Below are 24477 nucleotides of genomic sequence, written 5' to 3'. Positions count from 1 at the left end.
ATGACATGTTTAGTTGAACGTTGTTCCCAACGAGTTAATTTCTTAACCGCATACCTATGACATATACAACAATTACTTAGAATAATTAGTGTGAACATGTGGGATAACTAAGATGTGAATAATTTACCTTATGAAACACTCTCCAGATTCAAGAGTAGTCTCTATTTCTACACGACGAGTAGCGAAATAACACTACAAGAAAAATGAGTTCCCCCAACGCCTAAATCGATCGTCGGGAGTTTGGTCATCGAGAGAAAGGGTGTCTCCTGACGACTTGAATTTCCTCATTTCGCTTCATATCCCCGAAATGTTCGTTTGGGATTAGCTTCAGATGGGTTCAATCATTTGGAAATATGAGCACTTCTTATAGTATGTGGCCTATGGTGATAATTCCTTATAATTTGTCCCTTTGGAAATGCATGAAGGAAACAAACTTCTTCATGTCTTTGCTCATACCTGGTCCAAAATCTCCTGGAAAGGAAATTGATGTTTACTTGTAGCCGTTGATTGAAGAGTTGAAAGACTTATGGAAAATTGGTGTGTGAACTTATGATTCTGTTATTGGTGAGTTTTTCAACTATATGCTACCTTATTATGGACGATTAATGACTTCCCTGCGTACGGTGTCCTATCTGGGTGGAGTACAAAAGGTTATCAAGCATGTCTAATATGAAAGAAGATAATTCGTCCTTTGGGATAAGAGGGAAAATATCATTTATGGGACATCGACGTTATCTTCCAGAGAATCATAGTTGGCGTTAAAGTAGACAACATGATGGAAAAGTTGAACGTAGACCTCCTCCAGTTGTAAAGAATGGAAAAGAGATCTTAAAACAAATAAATACGCTAAACTTTTCTGTGCTTAGCAAACATCCATCGAAGTAAGATAAAAAAAGAAGTTATGTCTTAAGTAGCTTTATGATAAATAATTGTTGGCTATCCTGTAGTTATGGTAGTCAAACAACTAGATTTTGATGTGCTTTTTGTCGTTTTGTGTATTTTTTGATGTGTTATCCTATAGTTATTGTGTGTTTTTTTATGTTCGGGAGGTTCCATGTTTGTCGTGGAAGGTGGGTAGAGTTTCATTACACTTGTCTTGTCATTGAACTTGGAGTTCTTGTGTGTTTATGAATGTTTATAAAGTTCTAATGTGTTGTGGGGGTTGGGTTGAGATTGGTTTAAACCATTTTGGGGACAAAGTTTGAGTTTTATGTGTGTTGGTCCTTGTTTATGATATTTATGTGTTTTTTGATATTCGGAAAGTTCCATGTTTGTCGTGGGGGCTGGGTAGAGGTTCATTACACTCGTCTTGTCATTGAACTTGGAGTTCTTGTGTGTTTATGAATGTTTATGAAGTTCTAATGTGTTGTGGGGGGTGGGTTGAGATTGGTTTAAACCATTTTGGGGACAAAGTTTGAGTTTTATATGTGTTGGTCCTTGTTTATGATATTTTGTACTTTTTGATGTTCGGGAGGTTCCATGTTTGTCGTGGGGGGTGGGTAGAGTTTCATTACACTCGTCTTGTCATTGAACTTGGAGTTCTTGTGTGTTTATGAAGTTCTAATGTGTGGTGGGGGTGGGTTGAGATTGGTTTAAACCATTTTGGGGACAAAGTTTGAGTTTTATGTGTGTTGGTCCTTGTTTATGATATTTGTGTGTTTTTTGATGTTCAGAAGGTTCCATGTTTGTCGTGGGGGTGGCTAGAGTTTCATTACACTCATCTTGTCGTTGAACTTGGAGTTCTTGTGTGTTTATGAATGTTTACGAAGTTCTAATGTGTTGTGGATGTTTTGTTTATGAAATTTGAACGTGTTGTGGATGTTTACCGATTGTGACATTTGAATGTTTTTGTTTTATTGTAGAATGTTGTTCGGAGATGAGCTGGGACGATTGTTGAAGATGCTGTGTTCCAGACGTGTTCTATACGTTGTTTTCATTTTATTTCTTCTATGTATTTGTGATATGAATGTTTATAAAGTTCTAGTATAGACTTTATTTTATTTTAGGATATTGTAATTTTTTATTTATTTGTTATAGTATGGACTTCATTTTCGTTGTTTTATTTATTATGTGAATCTTTATTTGGTTAATTATGTTTTACAGGTTATTCAGATCAAATTTTAAAAATTACAAACTATAAATTTAAAATATTTGATAGACAATTTTCAACTAATGAAGGAACTCTCCACACATACATTATTGCATCGGGAGTTCTTGTAACTCTCGACGCATCAAATAAACCGTCGAAATTTCTGGAACTCCAGACACATGAAACAATCGTCAAGAGTTTGGGAACTCCCGACGCATAGAAAATGGTGTCGAGAGTTAGTTGAGGAGCTCTCGATGCATGTATAGGGCATCGGGAGTTCCCCAACTGCCGACACCGTATATAAGGCGTCGACAGTTAGTTGAACTCCTGACGCCTTACACATGTGTCGGGAGGTGCGTCGGGAGTTCCTCGACTAACTCCTGACGCTGTCCTTTCATGCGTCGGGAGTTCCTCTCCCAACGGATTTTTCCCAACTAAACTCCTGACTCATTATTCGTTGGGAAAACCTCTCCCGATACATTTTCCACTCTTTCTCGACGAATTTTGACATCGAGAGAAGTTAGATTTCTTGTAGTGTAAGCGATAGTTCGATAGAATGTTGTTTGGACCAGTACAATAATGGGTAGTTTTTTGGCTCCTTTCAAAACAACATTCGTACTTTCAGCCACATTCGTGGTTAGCCATCCATAACGATGACCATCATCATGTGACTATGTCCACTGCTTAGGATCTATGGAAGCAAAAAATCATAAGCAATTAGGGTTTGCTGTTTAAAGTTCCACCATACAGCCATTAAACTTTCGAACTTGAAATTTTGATCGTACAGTATACACCAAGCTCTTCAATATACTATTCTTATACTTGTCGTTAAAATTACTCGTCACATGTCGCAAGCAGAATCTGTGGTGTACTCCTGCCCAGTTGTTGTTAGGATTTCTCGCGGCAGATATAATGCCTTTGTGTCCATATGAAATTAGACACATTCCCTCCCTTCCATGCACCACATGATCCCATAAATTTTTCAAGAACCAGCCCCATGAATCAACACTTTCCTCCAGTACAATAGCGTATGCAATTGGATAGACGTGACCATTTGCATCGACTTAGGTAGATATCAATAATGTTTCTTCATACTTTTTGTACAAATGGGTTTCATCAATTTGAAGTAGCGGTGTGTAGTGCTTGAAACCCTTAATAACATGTCAAAATGACCAAAACACGCTATTAAACATGACAATCCTATCATCACAATATACCTCATTTAGCCTCTAATGGATAATTGTACCAAGGTTTGTGATTTGTTAGGTATTTATCCATCTAGGCAGCAAATTGTATGATTCGATTAAGTCTCTGAATATCTTAGCAATCGTTTTCCTTCTTCCATCCCATACTTTCCAATAACTAATGGAATAGACATATTTTTTCAAGATAATATCTTGTAATGTTTCGATATCAATAGCCGGATTTTTTTACCTTCACTGCTTACCTCAAATGCAATTAGATTTGAGTCCAATTGATTGTTATTCTGATTTAGTCTTGCATACACACAGGAATGAGGCCATTATATTGGTTAATTTCAAATTTTCTGTGTCTTTCACGACAGACAGCACAAAGTCTCCATGTGCAACCGTTGCCATATCTTTTACATCTAACATCCCATACCATTTTCTTCTATTCAATGACTTCAAAATTTTGATGTCAAATGATTGAATAGCTTTTCACTACATTTTTTAAATTCAATTTCGAATTGAATATCATTCTCTTAAGCAAGGAATTAGACCCCATATTATTGTCGCCCTCTATCATTGAATCGAGTACAATGTTTATGTCGTTCAGGTCTATCTCAGTAAAAGTTTCAGGGACTTCATGAACACCATAAATTTCGCCAAGTAGTTTATCTAGATCGATATCATCATCGTCTATTTCAATTTCTTCATCGTTTGTGGCAATAGTTGGATCACAAGGCTCATCCTCCGCATTATGACTTTTCAACTCAATAATAGTTTCAATTTCTCTCGTTGAGATTGGACTTGGGACATTGGGTTGGGATATATTTTTTGGAGGGTATGGAGCGTTGCTCATCATGAATCGTACATCAACTTCACTTCGTAATGAGATAGGAATGTAAAAAGTAGATCTCACTACACAACTACCATATCTAAATATTACCTCTACCCATCTCTATCTATGGATACTACATCATATAATCTATCAATTAATATGTTGAAGTCAACTTAACAATGCATGTTTATACGAAGAGATGGTTGCCTATCATATTCTATACCGTTTGGCACATTAACAATGTTTCCATGCATATAACATAGAAAGCCCACAACGTCCATTGTATTTTGGCTAATGCAATATGATATCTATCATAGACTATGTAAGTATATTTTAAGAAGAAAAATATCCAAATTTAATATTCCATCTATGTTAGCATGTCCAAATTTAATACTATATGCTTAATATATCATTATAAACTAGATATAGAATCTTTATGGAATGAATACTTATTTAAGTTTATATTTAAAATTGATGAACTAAAAAAGTTTATGATTTAAACTAATATATCATAATAAAAAAAATTATAGTTTAAATTAATATATCATAATAAATTCAAGATTGTATTACACTCAAAATAAAATTTTAATTTGACCATTTAAAACATTTAGTAATTTTTGTTTGAGCATTTAATTAGGCCAACTATATTAAAAAAAAATATTTAACTTTTTGTTTGTATTCATTTCAAACATTTGAACCTAAGTTCACAATTAATTCATTTGTTAAAAAAATGTTTGTTTGAATAATGGGTTGAAAATGGTAAGTATGTGTTATTAAATTAGTGTTTAATTCTTAACAAAAAAATTTCTTAATTATCATATTTGGATGCTGATTTGATGACATTCTCCTTTCCTATTTTTGGTTTCGGGTTTCCTAATTTTATAAAAGACCATTTTTAAAAAATAATATCCACCTTAAACAAAATAATAATAAAAATATCAGTACAAAATCATGGGAAACATGATTTTCTATTAAATGATGAAAATATATTAATATGAAAGAGAGCAATAAACTAAAATTACTTTCTAAATGAATCATGTTTCATGCATCATAAAATTTTCTTATACAGGCATGCATCCTCACTTTGGAAATCAGTTATAAATATTCTCTTATATAGACATGATAATAATGATAATGACTAAATAAACTGTAAACATAACAACAACAACATCAACAACAATAATAGTAACAATAACATTCAAACATTCAATTTCAATACATCATTTCAAATAAAAGTAGATAACTATATATATAACCTTTGAATGATTGACTGTAGAATTTTTCTCAGAAATAATATCCACTATAAAATAAATATAAAATCATGATAAACTTAATTTTTTTATTAAATAACAATAAAATAAAAGAAAATCAATATAAAATCATGATAAACTTAATTTTTTATTAAATAACAAAAATATATCAACTTACTAAAAGAAAAATGTTGCACCGTACAAAAAAAAAACCTTTGAATGGTCATTTGTAGAATTTTTCTTCGAAACAATATCAACTGTAAACAAAATAATAATAAAAAAACCAGTACAAGGTTGTGAGAAACTTAATTTTTTTATTAAATAACAAAAATATATCAACTTACCAAAAAAATATTACACTAAAATAAAATAATAATATGGACAGGTGAAGAAGATGGTAGAAATTGAGATGACTGTCAAGTTTGGGAGAGGAATATGAAAAAGATGTTAAAAGGATGGCTTTTTGGGAGAAGAAGATGGAAGAAAAAAATGCTTCTCAGGTGTTAAGGAGAAAATGGAGGAAGAAGGTGAAGGAATTAAGGGGGGAAATGGGTAAAATTTAAGGGGAGAGTGAAGTAGAAAACAACAAAATTAAAAAAATTTTAGCACGATCAATGAGGTGGTCTGACGTGATTTGAATATGTCTTTTGAAAAGATGCATTCAAACTGCTAGCTTTTTTTTTTTTATTTAATTATTTAAATGTGTCTCTTCAAAGACACATTCAAGGCGACTGGTAAAAAAAAGAATAAAATAATATTCAGATAAAGACAAAAAAAAAAACCCTTATTCCCTAAATAGTTTGAAAACAACACCTTTTACTCAATTAAGTTTTAAAACATCGCTATTTCTCCAATTAACCCACAGATAAAACTAAATTATATAACAACAAATATATTTTCGTTCTCAAAATGTTTTCTTTCTTCCTCTGCAGCTCTAATTTCTCCCTTGTTTCTTAAACTCGTTGTTCTCTCTATCTTTTTTAACATTGTTCTCGAACAATCTACACTTTTTAAGCAAAAGTGGTAAACTCTCTTCTTCCCCTCAAAGCATATTTACTTTAAATCTCTTTTAATGTTTTTTTATCCCCATATATTTTGTTTGTTTTTATTATTAAAATAAAACTATAGTAATGAAAGTGAATGAAGAAGATGAACAAAAGGAGGAAGCTAGGATAAAGTAAAGAAGATAATAATAGTAAACCTAAATCAAATGCTTATAAAAAAACTAGAAATAAAAAGAAGACAAGATTAGTAACTCTTTCTTATGCCTTTTCCTTTCTCTCTATTTTCAAGATCTCTGAGAGAGAAGAAGAAGGTTGAAGGTTGGAATACAGAACCTGAAGCCGCTCATTGTCTAAGGTGCAAATCCTTGGGACAAATGGCCTACCAAAGTGGAACCTCTAATGGAGTTAGACCTCTTTTGATTATGGATTTTTGGATTTTGGAGGATTTGAAACTCATCAATTCATTTTTCTTCAGGGTTTTTCTTCTATAAATCTTTATAGTATTTCCTATATGTATATTCTTTTATTGTAGTTATAGGGTTTTTTCTATGTATTTTTCCACTATTTTTTTTAAGGTAAGATGGCTTTATAATAAAAAATAATACTTCAAATAGCTAAATCTTTTACTGGCTATTTTTTTTTTCAATTTGAAATATTGCCAAACTTGATGATATGAAAACCCTAGAAATTTAAAATTAGGAACCCAAAATTGTTGAACCCCTAACAACAAATCCTAAAATCCCCTAAATCAATTAACGTCAATCCAAAGGGAAGAATTAAAATTGGGTTACCTTTTGATCAAAGACCATGAGATAAGAAGAACTACTTCCCTATTCACAATTTGAACATTCTGCAAGCAAGTTGATCAATCTTACCTGAATGCTCAAGCATACAATCCTATATCAAAAATTACAAAAAGGTTGGGGATGAATTTCCGTCATCAACACAGAGGAAAATTGTCATTCCCAAAATTCAATATCCAAAAAACTCCCCTACAACCTAATGGTCGGGCTTTATATAACCTCCTAAAACCCTAATACTTGCCACGTTATAGATTTAATAAAATGAAAAAATTAACCTTATTTAACATGCTTAGAATGGATAAAAACAGAAACAACTAAATTTACACCAAAATTATTAAATATTTATAAATGATAATTTGATGTTGTGTGATTCATATCATCCTCTCATCCTTTGAAGGATTTGTCCTTGAATCCAAATCAAAGCCTTGTAAGAAAATTTTAAAATATGAGAAGAAAATGATGTCACTCTTCTTGAACTTCTCGTGGATGGTCTCCTTTGTGAAACAAGCTTGTAGTCATGAAATGTCAAATGTTGATACCGTCTTGGATTCCATTTATTTTGAAAAGAATATTTGTCTTTCCAATCCCCATTCAATTTGGGACCATCAAAGGTGAAGGAAATCGTGCACGAGGATTTCCATGAGCAGCAAAAAGATCATTCGAAATTACAATTATATATGAATTTTACAAATTACAGTCATAAACACAAACATAAGGTTATGCATTTATTACAGAAATTACAGCATGATACTAAAAATAATCAAGGAGAAACTCTACACACATTTGTAGACCCATCGCCAAGCTCCTTGATCACGAACGCTCGAACACAGCAACCTCGAATGCTCGATCGAACACGACCGCTACACTGGCACAAACATCGCACACTCGAACTCAATATGCCTCGATCACAAACACCCCACAACACGAAAAACCTCACGATCCTTGACGGGTGTCGAGTTGAGTATGATACCACCAAGAAGGCTACCTTGGTATTCTCGGTGTGAGAATCCAAAGGGTGGGTTCTGTGTGTACTTGGTTTGAGGCAGAAGACGGAGAATACAACAATCGTGTAAACAATTGAGCAAGTGGGAGAAGGTTGAAATTATCGTATAGGTTGATGCCCAATCGTTTAGCAAAAGCAAGTGATCGTCTAGCAAAAAAGCTAAGCGATCGTCTAGCAAAAGCTAAGCGATCGTCTAGCAAAAGCTAACGATCATTTAGCTCATCGCTTAGCTGCGTGTCTGTCACCTACAAACACTACACGATCGTTTAGCTCCATTCAAGTTGTCGCTTAGTAAATCCTATTTACTTGATAACTTTCGTGAGATTTCGAGAGAGGAAAAAATCTTCAAAAAACAAATTTTAACATTGTTAAAAACTTACTAAAAATAGGAAATAAATTTTCCTTTTATCTACATTGTTACCATGAAACACCATATAACTTCCCACTCAATTGGTTATTAGAGAAAAAAATTTAATTATCCAATAATTAATATTATTTATAAATATAAATGATAACCAACTTATTATACTATATTTATAACCTATAATTTTAATATTTCATCTCATGAAACATATAAACCATAACTCTTTTTCTTTTCCATGGTACTTAATGTAAATCTCATTTACATTAATCCTCCACTAAATGCATCTCATACATCATACCGATCATATCATATATAATCGAATTACCTCTTGTCAATCTGAACATTTCCAATCAACATCAAGAACTGATCCTCAATTGAATCCATTGAGCTATCAAGGGGACCTTATGGACCTGTAGCTCGAAGCTCCAACGGTACGTGAATAACTGACTAAACTCTTTAGTCACAGGATCCACCATCCGTTAACTGTCAGGTACTCCAATAAAGACCGACAGCTGAACTCTTCTTACTACAGATATATTATATGCCCATCTTAACCAATCAGTAGTGCGACAACCCTTCACAGACGACCAATAATCGTCATGCCCCTGTAGTTACATCTAACTCCTTAAGTACCACTGATCCCTCTAATGAACATAAGTCATAGTTCTACTATGACTGAGTCTTCTCTTCCAAAGAGAAATTGTGGCCACTATGTTCAAGCCCCGAAATTAACCTTTAAGGGAGAAATCTCTCTACTTATCCTTGCTTTGGGAAAGAAGTGAATTCCATCTCGTGAATTGAGTTCCTAGCTCCCAAATCAGACAAGTCCCCAAAAAGGTAGACAGGTTAAGTTTGCAATCTAGCCACTCTCACTCATACTAATGAAAGGCCTACCCTTAAAGGTAGGAGTTCCCAAAACACTTAGGATTGAGGTCGTGTCACCTATGGTCGTTTAGGTGAGATGTAAGTTTCTAGTATCAACGACGTTATATACAGAGTCTAGTCATCTTGTGGTCTGGTCTTATACAAAATATTTGTATAAGACACTCCCGCTCACACGTCTCCATATGAATGGTCAGGATCTACCATATATAGTAGTTTACAATACTTGCAAACCTCTACAAAACAGACAATATCCATAGTGTCACCAGGATCAGGTATCTAACCTTAATCCTTATACTACAGACCTATTTAGATTATCACTTAAGGCATGATCCACTTGTATATCACATATACATGCTTAAGTTCACATATGATAACCATGGAGCTTTGTTTATTGAATATGAGTAAATGCCAGAATGAAATAACAATTATTTTATTCATCAAACAATGTGTATCATTACAAACAACGAGACTCCAGGAGAATTAGGACACCAATCCCAACAAAAGGAACTTAGGCCAATCTTTGAACTTTGTTTCAAAGTTAATGCTTTAACATCCTGCAAAAACTCAAAGAATAAACTAGGCAAATTTGTTGGAAGTTCACATGTTAGAAAACTAACTTTTTTGTTAATCTCATAAACTTTCAAACTCATATTTTTGGCTTTTCTCTTATTTTATGTCTATAGACTGAATATTATGCACATGCTTTTCTCCGTCATACCTTTCTATTGCTTTTGTCTCAGTCTCATGCTTTTTGTTTTTCAACTCACACACGTCAAGTTTTACTTTTCTTGGAAGTAATAATACAACAATATGATCAAAAGTTACTTTGGGATCTAATGTTCTAGCAATATAATCATAAAGTTTCTAGTCTCAAATTTACTACCATTAACTTTCTCTACCCACTACTGCTATCACATGTTTCTCTAGAAATAATTGGTTTAACAATAGTAGTAAAATTACAGTCATGTGAGTCTTTGCAATCTAATGACCTATTAGGAAAAATACCACTATCCTGTACAACATTAGTAAGTTTCTATTTATTACTTCCCACCTTATTAAAGTTCTCAAATTTGGTGGGGAAGCTAACCTTTTCTACTAATTAGTTGGCATTCAAACTAGACTTCGATTTAATGTACCTTGAAAATCTTCTTTGAAGTTGTTTTTCTATTGTCATGGCTATGTGCACCATTTCTTCCAAATCCTCAAGTTTCAGCCCTTGGGATATTTTTTCTTCCCCCCCCCCCCCTTTTTTTTTCTTTTCAATTTCTTCAATTGATTTCCTTTAACCGATTCAACTCACACCCAATGCAATGCAATCTCTCTCTCTCTCTCTTTTTTAATTTCAAAACCAATCTCAGTACCCCAATGATTTTTCAATCAAAATGCAGTTTCCAACAATCAATATAAATGAAGATCTTAATTGGGTTTTTATCTTTCGGAACAACACAAACAAAGAAATAATAATAATTTGAAGACACAATTTCAATACTCAATCAAATAACAAAATACTCATAGGATTTATCCGATCTAGAACGCCTAGGCTTTGATACCAAATGATATAGAAACCCTAGAAATTGAAAATTAGGAACCCAAAATTGTTGAACTCCTAACAAAAATCCTAAACCCCCAAAATTAATTGATGCCAATCTAAAGGGAATGATTAGAATAGGATTACCTTTTGATCAAAGACCATGAGGCAACAAAAACTACTTTCTTACTCACGGTGTGAATACTCTACAAGCAAGTTGATCAATTTTACCTGGCTCAAGTGTGCAATCCTAGATCAAGAACTGCAAAAAGGTTAGTTATGAATTTCCGTCATCAACACAAAGGAAAATTGTCATTCCCAAAAATTGATATCCAAAAAACTCCCATACAACCTAATGGTCAGGCTTTATATAGACTCCCAAAACCCTAATTTGTGCCACATTATAGATTTAATAGAATGACAAAGTTAACCTTATTTAAATTGCTTAGAAAGGATAAAAATGGAAGCAACTAGATTTACACTAAAATTATTAAATAAATATAAATAATAATTTGATGTCATGTGGTTCATATCACTTGGCTTATATAAAAAGGGTATAGAAATTTTGGAAATAAAAACAAAATTAAAACTTACCTTTTTTTGCAATTGTTTTTCAACCAAACTAGTTACTCTAACTAACTTTGTTACCACAAAAACATGTAAAAGCAAGCTAAAAAAAGTGGATAATCAACAAATTAAAAACAAAAAAGTTTACGGCAAAATTAATCTAAAAATTAAATTTATTTTAAATAAAGCCATATCAAAATAGGTGACTACAAGTATCACATACACACTTTTGAGGAACTTTGTAATTTTTTTTTACAACAAAATTCACTTTTATGAACTATTTAAGTTGTTTTGTGAGTCAAATAGGCTCTTGAGTACTTTTGAGGTACTTTTTAGATTAGTTTGTAAATGAATGTATCATTTAGAAACTTTTTAGGTTAGTTTTGATAGTCAAAATGACACTAAAGCATTTTAACTGTTGTTTTGAGAGTTAAGTCACCACATACACACTTTTTAGAAATTCTATAATTTGCTTTGACAACGAAATTAACTTTTATGAACTATTTAGGTTTTCTTGGGAGTCAAATAGGCTCTTGAATACTTTCTAGGTATTTTTATTAGTTCGTGAGTGAAGGTGTCATTTAGAAACTTTTTAGGTTGGTTTTGATACTGAAAGTAACACTTGAGCATCTTAAGTGTTGTTTTGAGAATAAAGTTATCACATACACACCTTTTAGAAACTTTATAGTTTGTTTTGATATTTGAAGTGACTCAAATGAACTATTTTGATTGTTTTGGGATTCTAATTATCTCTTAGATACTTTTTAGACTTGTTTGAGAATGAAGGTGCCATTTAAACACTTGTCAGGTACTTTTTAAGTTGGTTTTGATAGTAAAAATGGCACTCGAGCATTTTAAGGTTTTTTTTATTGTTAAGGTATCACATACACACTTTTAGAAACTTTAGTTTGTTTTGATATATAAAGTGACTCATATGAACTACTTTGGTCATTTTGGGAGTCCAATTATCTCTTGGATACTTTTTAGGTACTTTATATATTGGTTTGAGAGTGAAGGTGTCATTCAAACACGTGTCAGAAAATTTTTAGGTTGGTTTTGATAGTGAAAGTGACACTTGTGCATTTCAAGTGTTGTTTTGAGAGTTAAAGTATCACATATGCACTTTCTAAAAACTTTACAATTTGTTTTGAGAATTAATGTTGTACTCACATAGTTTTTAAGAACTTTCAAGTTCTTTTTGACCCTCTATACCTAACTTAACATTTATGCTACTTAGTTATATAGAATTTCAAGGTAAGCACACAGCTTGTGATCCCTGAAAGATATCCTTAAGTTAGATGAAAAAAGTTCATCTAATTTCTTGCGCTAATTCTTACAGGGTTGAGTTTTGTATATTCTATTTGAAGATGAATAGAGATTGGATTCAACCAAAACAAGATTTTGAAGAGATTATATTGAAGGAGTTGCTCAATTTATGGAAGTGGCAAACAATCATGTAAATAAGGTGGGAAAAATAAGAGGCTCATGTAATAATTATCAAAATTCAATGACACAACCATTGGACGAAGTAGAGAAACATCTTTTTACATACGAAATATCTAATTTATATAATCAATGGGTTTATCATGGGGAACCAATGAACTTAGATAGATTCGAAGAGGTGGTACTTCTTGGGTAGGTGACGAATTCAGTATAGAGTCTAATACTCACGATGAGGATGACATCTTCGGTCTTCTAACTAATTTACAAGGGCTAATCATATAAGAGGAAGAAAGTTTTGATGATGAAAAGTATTTTGAGGACAAATGCTAGAGAATGTCGAAGAAATGGATACTAATAACATTTTTGAGGAGTTCATGGATGAAGCACGTAACCAATTTTACCTTGGATGTACCAAATGTTCTTTGTTGGATTTTTTGGTGAAGTTGATGCATATCAAGGTTTTCAATAACTGGAGCAAAAAATCATTGAATATGTTACTGGAATTACCAAAAGACGCATTTCCAGTCGATACATCTATACCTAGATTATTTACAAAGTTAAGAGAAAATTATGTGAGTTAGGGCTAGGATATGAGTCCATCCATGCTTGCAAATATGACTACATATTATTTTGGAAAGATTTAACTAATTGTCAAATTTGTCCAATATGTGGTGAATCTTGATATAAACCAAATAGTGGAAAGGGTGAGAAGATTCCAAATAAGGTTTTATGTCACATTCCACCAATACCTAGGTTGAAATGACTATTTTTATCGAAACGTATTACTTTTGAGATGAGATAGCACACGGATAAATGAGTTGATACAAAGGATGTGTCACGACATCTAGCTGATGCTACAGAATTGAAATACTTTGCTAGAGAGTTTCCTTAATTTTCTTTGGACCCAAGAAATATTATATTGAGCTTAGCTTCGGATGGATATGACTACTACCTACAGCATATGGCTAATGGTGCTTGTACCATATAATTTGCTGTCTTGGAAATGCATGAAAGAGTCAAAATTTTTTATTCTTTGCTTATACCTTTACCAAAGTCTCCTTGACAAAAGATTAATGTATATTTGCAACTATTAATTGAGGAGTTGAAAGTGTTATGGAATAATGGTGTACGGACCTATGATTGTATGAATGAGGAGTACTTTCAGTTAGATGCATATTTGTTGTGGACGATCAATGATTTTCCTACATATGGTGACTTGTCGAGATGGAGTACCAAATGTTATCAAGTATGCCTTACTTGTAAAGAGAATACATCATCGTTTAGGATAAGAGGAAAAATATCGTTTATGGAACATCGACGTTACCTTCCCAATGATCATGGTTGGTGCAGAAGTCAACATGAAAAAAAAAAAACTTGAGCACATGCCTCTACCTGTTGTAATGTATGGATAAAATATATTACAATAAATAAACTCTCTAGACTTTCCAATCCTAAGTAAGCATTCATCCAAGCAAAATAAGAAAAGAAAACGTACTACTAAATGAACAAAAAAAAAAAACAATAATTTTGAACTCCCTTATTTGTCTAAACTCCTATCGAGGCATAAGTTGGATACCATGTATATTGAAAAAAAAATGCATGTGACAATTTGTTTGGAACTTTGCTAAACATTGAGGGAAAAACAAAGGACACAACAAATACTCGTTTAATCTTCAAGATTTTTATTAAGGAAAGATACGAGAAGATGGAGGAAAAAATGACAACTCGAGCAGTCAACTTTTGGCATGCGAACACAAATATATAGACATGCAAAACTTTATAGGACGAAGACTAGGCGGGAACGGACCTTCAAATACTTAGGTATGTTTCAAAATTAAAGTTAAATATTTTAATGCATTATTCAAGTATCATATGTGTGGCTATTCTACAATTATGGTAGCTAATTCATGCATATCTTAATTAGATGCTTGAGTTGTAATATCTTGTTGCTATCCTATAGTTATAACAACCACTTCATGCAATTAGGTTGGTTTTGAGTTTTAAAGTATAGTTGGACACTTTTTAAAGGTTTTTGAAATATTTGTAAGTTTTGGGGGGAAGGTAGACACGTGGGCATTTTATAAGTTTGGTAAGATTTGGAAACTTCGATACTTGTTACACACTTTTGTGAAACATAGGTATTTTAGGCTTTGAAGTACACTTGGCCACTTTCTAAAGGTTTTTTAGATATTTTTAGGCTTTGGGGGTGTCAATGTTGACAATCAACATGTTCATCAACTAAGAAGTAGGGTTTTAGAAATTACCTTTGAAGAATCCTCCTTCACCTACAAATCTGATTGAATTCTTCACTCCAATGCTTGAAGACTACCACTTGATCTTCCATACTATTCTATAGGACCTTAGATTGCAAGATGGATTCTAAAATGAGGTTGAATGAAGGGTATTGGAGAACTTTTCTGGTTTTTGTGTCAAGAACTAGATAGAAACAATTTCTTTCGAAATTCAGATCTTGCATGTCATCATCTTTCGAAATAATTTAATTAATTATATTAATTTAATATCAAATATTAAATTAATTAAATGCTAGTTCCTCAAACATGAATCATTATTCATGTAATTAATATTTAAACCATAGTTAAATATTATCCAATTCTCCAATTACGTTTAGTTCGATAATTAAATGTTTAAGTATATCACATAGAATTAATAATTCCCTTAATTCGAATTTGAATGTTTTAAATTTTCTCATCACACTACTCTAAGGTTGAATCCATTTGTGAGCTAGTAGGAGAACCTAATAAACCTATAGATTATGAGCTCCAATGATTCAAGATTAATTGGCTAAACTCTTTAAACCGAATTAATCAATATTCGTTAACTATCGGATCACTACACTAAAGCTCAGTAGCTACACTCTCCTCATTGTAGATATGTTTCTATCCACTTAATTTAACCATGATCAGTAAGTCGATGCTTCACAAGTTGTTCGTATTAACATCTGGATCAAAATTACCATTTTACCTCTATAATACATCTTGTTCCTTAAGTCTCCACTAATCCACTGATGAACAATTGGTTTACGATCCTACCAATAAACTGAATCCCTTTCAGTCATAGAGAGGGCGGGGCTCCTTTGTTCAAGACTAGAAGTCAGTACTTAAGGGAACAACCTATCTACCTCTAAAGCGAGTAGGAGTGAATTCCATCTTGTAGGACTATGTTCCCATCTATCTACCCGATCTTACCCCTAAAATGGGAGGCTTATAGAACGACGTGTTTGAGCCACTCTCACTTATGCAAATTAAAGGATAATCTCAAATAAACAGGAGTTCATAGTTAGCTCAAGATTGAAATCGAGTTACCTTAAGTCATCAGATTGAAATAGTCAGTTTTAACAGTAAACAGTAGTTATAAAGAAAAATTGACTATTTTGTGGTCTGGTCTTATGTAAATATCTTTTGCATTTGATGCCCCCACTCGCATGTCCATACATGAATGATTTCAGAATCACAACGTTTGTATCAAATACAAAGCGGGCTGCATCCATAATGTCCCCAGGATAAATTACCCAACCCTATCCTTATATTTTTAGACCGTTTTGGCTATATACCCAAACCCGATCCTCTTTTATATCTCCACATAAAATTTAAGTATTCATACTATAGTCAGGGGTTTGTTAGTTTATTGGATTTTAGGCTTTACAAGTACAATTTATATATTCAATAACATATTTATTGAATAAATCTCAATAATATCTTTATTGTAAATAGAATATGTTTAATTTTACAAACTGTGAGTTTTAGGACATACAACTCGGTAGGGGGTGGGTAAACACTTGGACACTTTGTATGTTTTGTAAGTTGTTGGAAACTTGGACACTTGTTACACACTTTTGAGAAACTTAGGTAATTTTGGCTTTGAAGTACACTTGGATACTTGTTGAAGTTTAATTAACTTTGTTTTTTTAGACTTTGAGAGAATGTGATTGTGTTGAACGATTGGGGTAAACGATTTTGTTAACTCTGTTTGTTTTTATATTATTTGACCCTCTCAATTTTTTTTGCAAACGATCGAGGTAAACGATTGCGGAGGCNGATCGAGGTAAACGATTGCGGAGGCACTACACGAAGACGCAACTACTTTATTCTGTCACCGCAATCCAAAGAAAGTAGATCGCCGTAAAGCAGGATGCATCAACAAATAATGTGGGCGACAACACAAATTTGGGGTTTGTACCTTTCCTTGACTTTATTCCAAATTTCGCACTATCGCATCGCATTTTAATTTTGAAAATTTTATCACCGCATCCTATTTGGTTACTCAATCATTTAACATTGATCAATTTAGTCACCGCATGCTTTCTCTTCGCCAATTATGATTTCAATAATGAAACACATGCTCCTATTTTTTTCATATATTCTAGAGTCAGCTTAATTTTAGGATAGTCCCCTCATGAAATATTTCTAGAAGTTAGTGGTTTGCTAACTTTCTTTCAAACTGACCCTTTAAGAAACTTTCTAAGAATATCGCATGATTTCTTTCAATCTATTGACAATGAGGACATTGCTGCATTTTAAATTTGGGGGGTGCTGTATTCATTTTTCGACCTTGCTATTTTTAGCCTTATAAAAAAAAAATTAAAAAATCGTAACATTGCGATCAGATCCTACTCGTAGTTGGATGTCCGTATGACATACGTGGGGGCAAGCCAAAACGAAGGTAGGAATCGTGATCAATGCATAAAAAATGACCGCAACTTTGCTGCCAAGTAGGTATGAGTTTAATCTGAGAAAGAGTGCCTTGCTCGTAGTTGGATGTCCGCATGACACACGTAGGGGCAAGCAAAAAAAATGGCGAGGCACTTGGATCTGCACAAGGTCAGAGAGAAAAAAAAATGTCTAAAATAAGTAAGGATAAAAATCATTTGACACCCTAGTGAAAAAGTTTTTTTAAAAAAAATCATGCGATGTCCTGGAATCTAGTAAAGTCTCTTTTACGGATAAACTTGCGTTCACTAAATTTTAGAAATATTTTAAGAAGAGACCTGAATAAGATTAAGGAAATTTACTAAGTACACTAGATTCATTCCTTTTGCTCTCGAGATCCTAATGCCAACTGCAAGATAACATCAGAAGCGTCAATGCATCGTCGAATAGGTGGCAGCAGCTCTTGGAGGCATTCCTGTTGAATACCCCCGCATTCAGGTGATACCCACCTTCACTATGTGGTTCCTTTGCCACCTAAACGGCCCGGCTGTCGAATAGTTGCCTAAGCCGGTCTCTCACCAACTTCTTCTTTGCGGTAGGTCTTCCATCCGCATGAGTTAGCGTAACAAGAATGAATTTCTTGATTGTGGTGCCCCTTCTTTCCATGGATCCAGGAACTTTCATAACGTTGGCGTGATTCAGTTTGAGCAACGGATCCTGACGTGATACATCTTCGTAATGAAAATCGAGTGAAAACATGAGTTGGCTTTTTTACACAGTATCTATAGAATGAGCACTGTGAACTATCTGCTTCAAAAAGATAGTTGGTTGAATGAAACGGAAACCTTCATTTTTCCCTGTATAGGATTTGAATGAGGCATCCTTGAGAAATCGAAGAAAAGAGATTGCGGTTGACTTTCTAAAGGAAATATTTAGCTTATGCTTAAGGACAAGTATTGTTTAAATTTGAGGGTGTGATAACGGGAAGAAATGCACGTTATTACAGTGCTAAGTTATTAAACAATGCAGGTTTGCATTGATAAAATATATAAGATTGTGTCCAAAAAAGCATTAAGTCCATAATATTGCGGTTGCATACGTTCATCGCATGAAAACAGTTTAACTTGTGTATTTTTGTGTAGAATATGCGTTGACGCAAAGCGAAAAATACAATCACAAGAAATCAACAGTTGAATGCAACGTTACTGCAAGGCTTTGCAGTTATTTTTGCTTGCAAATATCTACTCAAGAAGGTTTCTACATAGAGCTGGCACAACATCGTGGGCGCATCTGGGTGAAAAGTGTAATAAATCATGATGAGACAGAAAGCTGATGACGATCGATTTCGAATTAAGTTGACAAGCCGTAACGAACTACTATAGCAAGTACACTTAACTTTTCGGTGACAAATATTCGGCGAATCAGATAGAGAATTAATGCCATCCCATCAGTGCAATCATAAGAGAGAAGAAGCCTTTCACCCCGAAGCTCTATAAATATCGAAGGCAACCTTCAGTGAAGGAGTTCGAATAGTTAGATAATTTTCCCTTAGATAGAAGTAGCCTTATTCATATTTTTTTCTTTTACTTCGAAGGCAGAGTGAGAGAAGGGAAGAGACACCAAAAGATCGCTCTGGTCAGCTCGAGAAAGAACCCAAAGGCGTGGATAAGTAGAGAGAGGGCCGACTCTACCAGGCTACCAGGCCTTGGGAAGCAAGAGATTGTTACCAGGCTCTTTATTCTCATTTCGCATTGTTATTCTGTATTCCAATTCTATATCTATAAAATGGAACTTACTTATCTACATCTATTCACTTTCTTAAAAGCACGCATGAGTAGCTAAATCTATCGAATTGGTTGAGAAGAACTAAGCTAACATGACCTAGGATCCTTATTGCATGCGATCATCTTGTCTTATGTTGTGCACAACACCCCTTTAGAGCTACTCGAGAGAGAGTCTAAAGAAAGAATCTAAGACTTGAGAGAGCTAGGTTAGAATCTAGACTTGAGAGAGTAAGATTAGATCTGCATAAACAAAAGATAGGGACTTAGAGATAAGCTTTGTTTGCCAACATGCATCGCATGCACCCTAGAGATAGGTTATGATATTATGCAGTCGCCTTGTTTTTGTGTGTGTCATTTTTCATCGCATAAATAAGAATAGAGGCTTATGTGTAGGTTTTATAGACTTTATCGCATATATCGCATGCATTCTAGAACTAGAAGCCGTAGCATTTGCGTTGAGAGATGATTTGCTATTGTATGTGTGTTGCATGATTGCATAACATGAATGCAATCCTAGGAAGTGTTAGCTGAACCCCTTTTCAACCCGTTCCCCGCATATTCATCGCATCTTCCGTATTATCAACTCTTGTCTTAATTCTGCCGCATACTTTTTATACCGCAAACAACAACCCAAATACAACTCTTGATTTATTAGTTACCGTAAAGTCTTCTTAAAAATTATTACCACATATTGTTTTCCTTAGTCCTTGAGTTCGACCCTGGACTTACCAGGAAACTTAGTAGGATTTATACTTGGATTCTGCTGAGAAAACTTGTTGCACAACGCATTTCCCATCACCGCAATTTCTTTCATAAAATTACCACATAAAATAACGCTTCAAGTTTTTTGCGCCGTTGCCAGGGACTTCCGCAATTCAGTGTGCTAACGGTATTTTTTCTGATTTCTTTGCAGCTCTCGATCTCTGGCGAATTACGACCTATAGATTGAGAGGACGTTTCGACAAAGACTGAGAGATAGCCGCCAACAACAACAACCAAATAAAGACAACATGGCGGAGTAGCATGGAAACGGAGCACCAAATGAAAACAATGTCATGGCGAATCCAATCCTACTGGCAAACGATCGCAATAGGCCCATTTGGGACTATGCATTGCCCAACCTCTACGATTTGTCCCTAGGAATCATGAGGCCTATCTTTGATGGATCTCGATTCGAAATGAAACCGGTGATGCTGCAGATGATCTAGACTGCTGGACAGTTTGGAGGAAGGCGTGGCGAGGACCCGCATGCCCACCTCAGAGCTTCATAGAAATCTGCAACACTTTTGTGTTCCCAAATATCTCCACTGAAGAAGTTTGACTAACTTTGTTTCCATTTTCTTTGTGTGATTAGGGACGAAAATGGGCATACTCTCTCGAATCGGGAGAGATCACTTCTTGGGAACAAGTGGTAGAGAAGTTTATGAAGAAATATTTCCCACCAACTGAAAATGCCAGGAGAAGGAAATTAATAACCAATTTTGAACAGGATATGGACGAATCGCTCAGCGATGCTTGGGCGAGGTTTAAGAGGCTAGTAAGACACTTCTCGCACAACGGATTACCAGATTGCTTGCAAATGGAGATTTTTTTATCACAGATTAAATCTCGCTTTGCAGATTGCTGCAAATGCGGCAACTGCTGGAGGTCTGCTAGACGAAACGTATGATGAGGCCAAGAACATCCTTGATCGCATCTCTAAAAATCATAAGAACTGGAGAGAGAGCAATCAGAGATTGAGAATAAAGGATAATGATGCAAACAATGGTGCTATCGCATCACTTTAGAGTCAGATGACTGTGATGATGAACTTGATACAGGGAATCGCAATCAACAGCCCAACGACGAAAAGTGGGCAAGTGAACGCAATCAACCAGACCGCCGCAAGGTGTGTTACTTACGGTGAAGGACACGCAATGGAGGAATGCCCGCAAAGCCTACAGTCTGTTTAATTTATGAAGAATAATCCATTCTCTAATACGTACAACCCTGGGTGGAGAAACCACCCCAACTTTGCATGGAAAAATCAGCAGCAAAATTTCTAATCAGTGGCGCAAAAAGAAAGGCCACTCGAATTTTTCCCGCAAAATAACGGTCAGATGAGCAATCGCAATCTTCCTTTTTGGAAAGTTTGTTGAAGCAATATATTGAGAAGAACAAAACTGTGCTTCAAAACCAGGCGACGTCTATCCGCAACCTATTACTATAGATGAGCCAGATTCCGAACGAGCTCAGAACAGACCGCAAGGGGCCCTGCCGAGTCAACGAAACTCCCACGTAACCCAAGGGTATGTGTAAAGCGTAGTGTCAATGGTGACATTGCGGAGTGGAAAGACTGTGGTAGGGGAGAAGAGAAGCCTAGCCAGATGTGCTCCAATTGTGCTGAAACCAGAGATTGCAGTGACTCGAGAAGAAGAAGAGAAAAAGAAGCGATAAAGCCAGAAATTGCATCCACCTCAGAGCCAAAGAGAATGGGACCGTAGTGAGAGTACAGTTCCACCCTTTCCCACAGAGACTCAGAGAGAAGAAAAAATGATAAGATAAGTACCAACGCTTCATGACTATGTTAAAACAATTGTTATATTAACATTTCGTTCACTGAAGCAATTGAGGAGATGCCCGCATATAGCAAAGTTCTAAAGATATGGTGACCAGAAGAGAACACTGGTAAGTTTTACCATGGTGGCTTTGATGCAGAGCACAAATCTATAATCCCACCGAAGATCCGCATCCTGGGATTTTACTATACCCTTGCTTTCATTGGAGATTGTACATCGGGCAGACGCTATGCATCGTTGGAGTCAGTATCAACTTGATGCCTTGTCAATTTAAACAGCTGAAATGTGGGACAACTTGCACCCACGGCGTGACTCTCCAACTAGCGAATAATCTCTGGATCATCTAGAGGGGAAGGTGAAGGACGTGCTGGTTACAATCGGAAAATTTATATTACAGCCGACTTCATCATCTTGGACTACGACACCGAAAAGGATATGCCCATCATTCCTGGGCAAACTATTTTTATCAACCGATCCTGCCCAGATTTATGTGCACAAAGGAGAGATCACCTCGAGCGTGAATGGACAGAAGCTTAAGTTCGACATTATTCGTGCCATGAAATATCCTGACGAAGAAAACCTTAATGAATATGATGACGGAAAGAGTTTGAATGAAGAAGAAAAGCTTGAAGATGAAAACGAAGATAAGGATGCAATCACATCCATTATTGCATGCAATCCGATCATAGAAAAAATAAACAAGGAAGATGAGATGATCGCAACCCAAGAAGAAGAGCCAACAGTAAATGAAGAAAGAAAAACAACGTAACCGTCCTTAAAACAACCACCAATAATAGAGCTGAAAACCCTACCTAACCACCTAAAGTATGCGTTTCTAGGGTAGAATGAAAAACTTCCGATAATTATTTCCTCTGAACTTAATGAAGACCAAGAGAATGCGCTACTAAGCATTTTGAGAAAATATGTGAGAGCGATTGGCTGGATGCTCGTAGACATTCAAGGAATGAGCCTCGCATACTGTATGCATAGAATTCGTCTCGAAGAAAACCACAAAGAATCGATCAAACATCAGCGCAGACTCAACCCTGCGATGAAAGAGGTCATAAAGAAGATGATTAGACGTGGGCATCATCTATATGATAGCCGACAACACGTGGGTCAGCCCCGTGTAGTGCGTGCCAAAAAAAGGTAGGATGATGGTAGTCCTTAATGCAAATAACGAGCTGATACTACAAAGGACCATCACCGGGTGGCGGATTTGTATAGACTATCACAAGCTGAATGCGACAACAAAGAAAGAGCATTTCCCTTTATCTTTTATTGACCAAATGTTGGATCGACTAGCTGGAAATGACTTCTACTGCTTTTTGGATGGGTATGCCGGTTATAATCAGATTATGATTGCTCCCGAAGATCAAGACAAGACCACATTCACCTGCCCATATAGAACTTTCGCTTTTCGCCGCATGTCGTTCGACCTCTGCAATGTGCCAAGCACTTTCCAAAGGCGCATGATGGTCATCTTTTCAGAATATCTCAAAGACTCTGTAGAAATATTCATGGATGACTTCTCTGTATATGGGCACACATACGAAGTCTGTCTTGCCAACTTAGAGAAGATATTTAAAAGATATGAGGAGACGAACCTCATGTTTAATTGAGAAAAATGCCATTTTATGGTGAAAGAGGGCATTGTGTTGGGGCATAAGGTATCTACGGATGGTTTGGAAATGGACAAGGAAAAAATTGAAGCAATTGAGAAGCTCCCACCTCCAACAAGTGTAAAGGCTGTAAGGAGTTTCTTGGGGCATGCCAGATTTTACAAACGTTTTGTCAAGGACTTTTCAAAAATAGCACGACCACTGAGTGCGTTGATAGAGGCCGATAGAAAATTTGACTTTGATGACAATTGCCTCAGAAGAACACATTGACGACCGCACCCATGTTGATTGCACCAGATTGGACACTTTCCTTTGAATTAATGTGCGATGCGAGCGGGTATGTGATGGGAGCAGTGCTGGCACAGAAGAGAAAAACAATATTACATCCCATCGCATATGCGAGTAAGACTTTAAATCCTACTCAAACTAACTACAGTACCACAGAAAAAAAGCTGCTTGCGGTAATTTTTGCGTTGGAGAAATTCAGAGCATATTTGCTGGGAACAAAAGTACTCATCTACATTGACCACTCGGCGATAAATATTTGATGACAAAGAAGGACGCGAAGCCGAGGTTGATTAGATGGGTTCTCCTCCTCCAAGAATTCGATATAGAAATAATTGATCACAAGGGGATGGAGAACCAATTTGCGGATCACTTATCCAGATTGGAAAATCTAGAGGTTGATTGCAATTAGTTAGAGGTGAGTGCGGTGTTCCCAAACGAATAGCTATTTCATATTGAAGAATTTCCATGGTACGCAGGCGTGGTAAATTATCTTATTTGTGAACAATTTCCCGAAGATTATACCGACCAACAAAAGAGGCGGCTCAGGCATGAATGCAGATCATATTTTTGGGATGAGCCAAATCTGTATAAGAAGAGGGC

The 24477-nt window shown here is 35.1% G+C and overlaps 1 protein-coding gene across 1 annotated transcript in view; it reads left to right on the top strand.

The window, feature by feature from the left end:
- The window catches only part of LOC120077285, an 84014-nt gene extending 62818 nt beyond the window's left edge, over positions 1-21196 (top strand). The window contains exon 8 of the mRNA XM_039031175.1: positions 21010-21196. Coding sequence (XP_038887103.1) covers positions 21010-21196 — 187 coding nt within the window. The remainder of the gene's footprint in view (positions 1-21009) is intronic.
- The last annotated feature ends 3281 nt before the right edge of the window (positions 21197-24477 follow it).

Source organism: Benincasa hispida, chromosome 5 (genome assembly GCF_009727055.1).
Source record: "Benincasa hispida cultivar B227 chromosome 5, ASM972705v1, whole genome shotgun sequence".
Classification (NCBI taxonomy): domain Eukaryota; kingdom Viridiplantae; phylum Streptophyta; class Magnoliopsida; order Cucurbitales; family Cucurbitaceae; genus Benincasa; species Benincasa hispida.
This window is presented reverse-complemented; position numbering and strand designations above follow the sequence as displayed.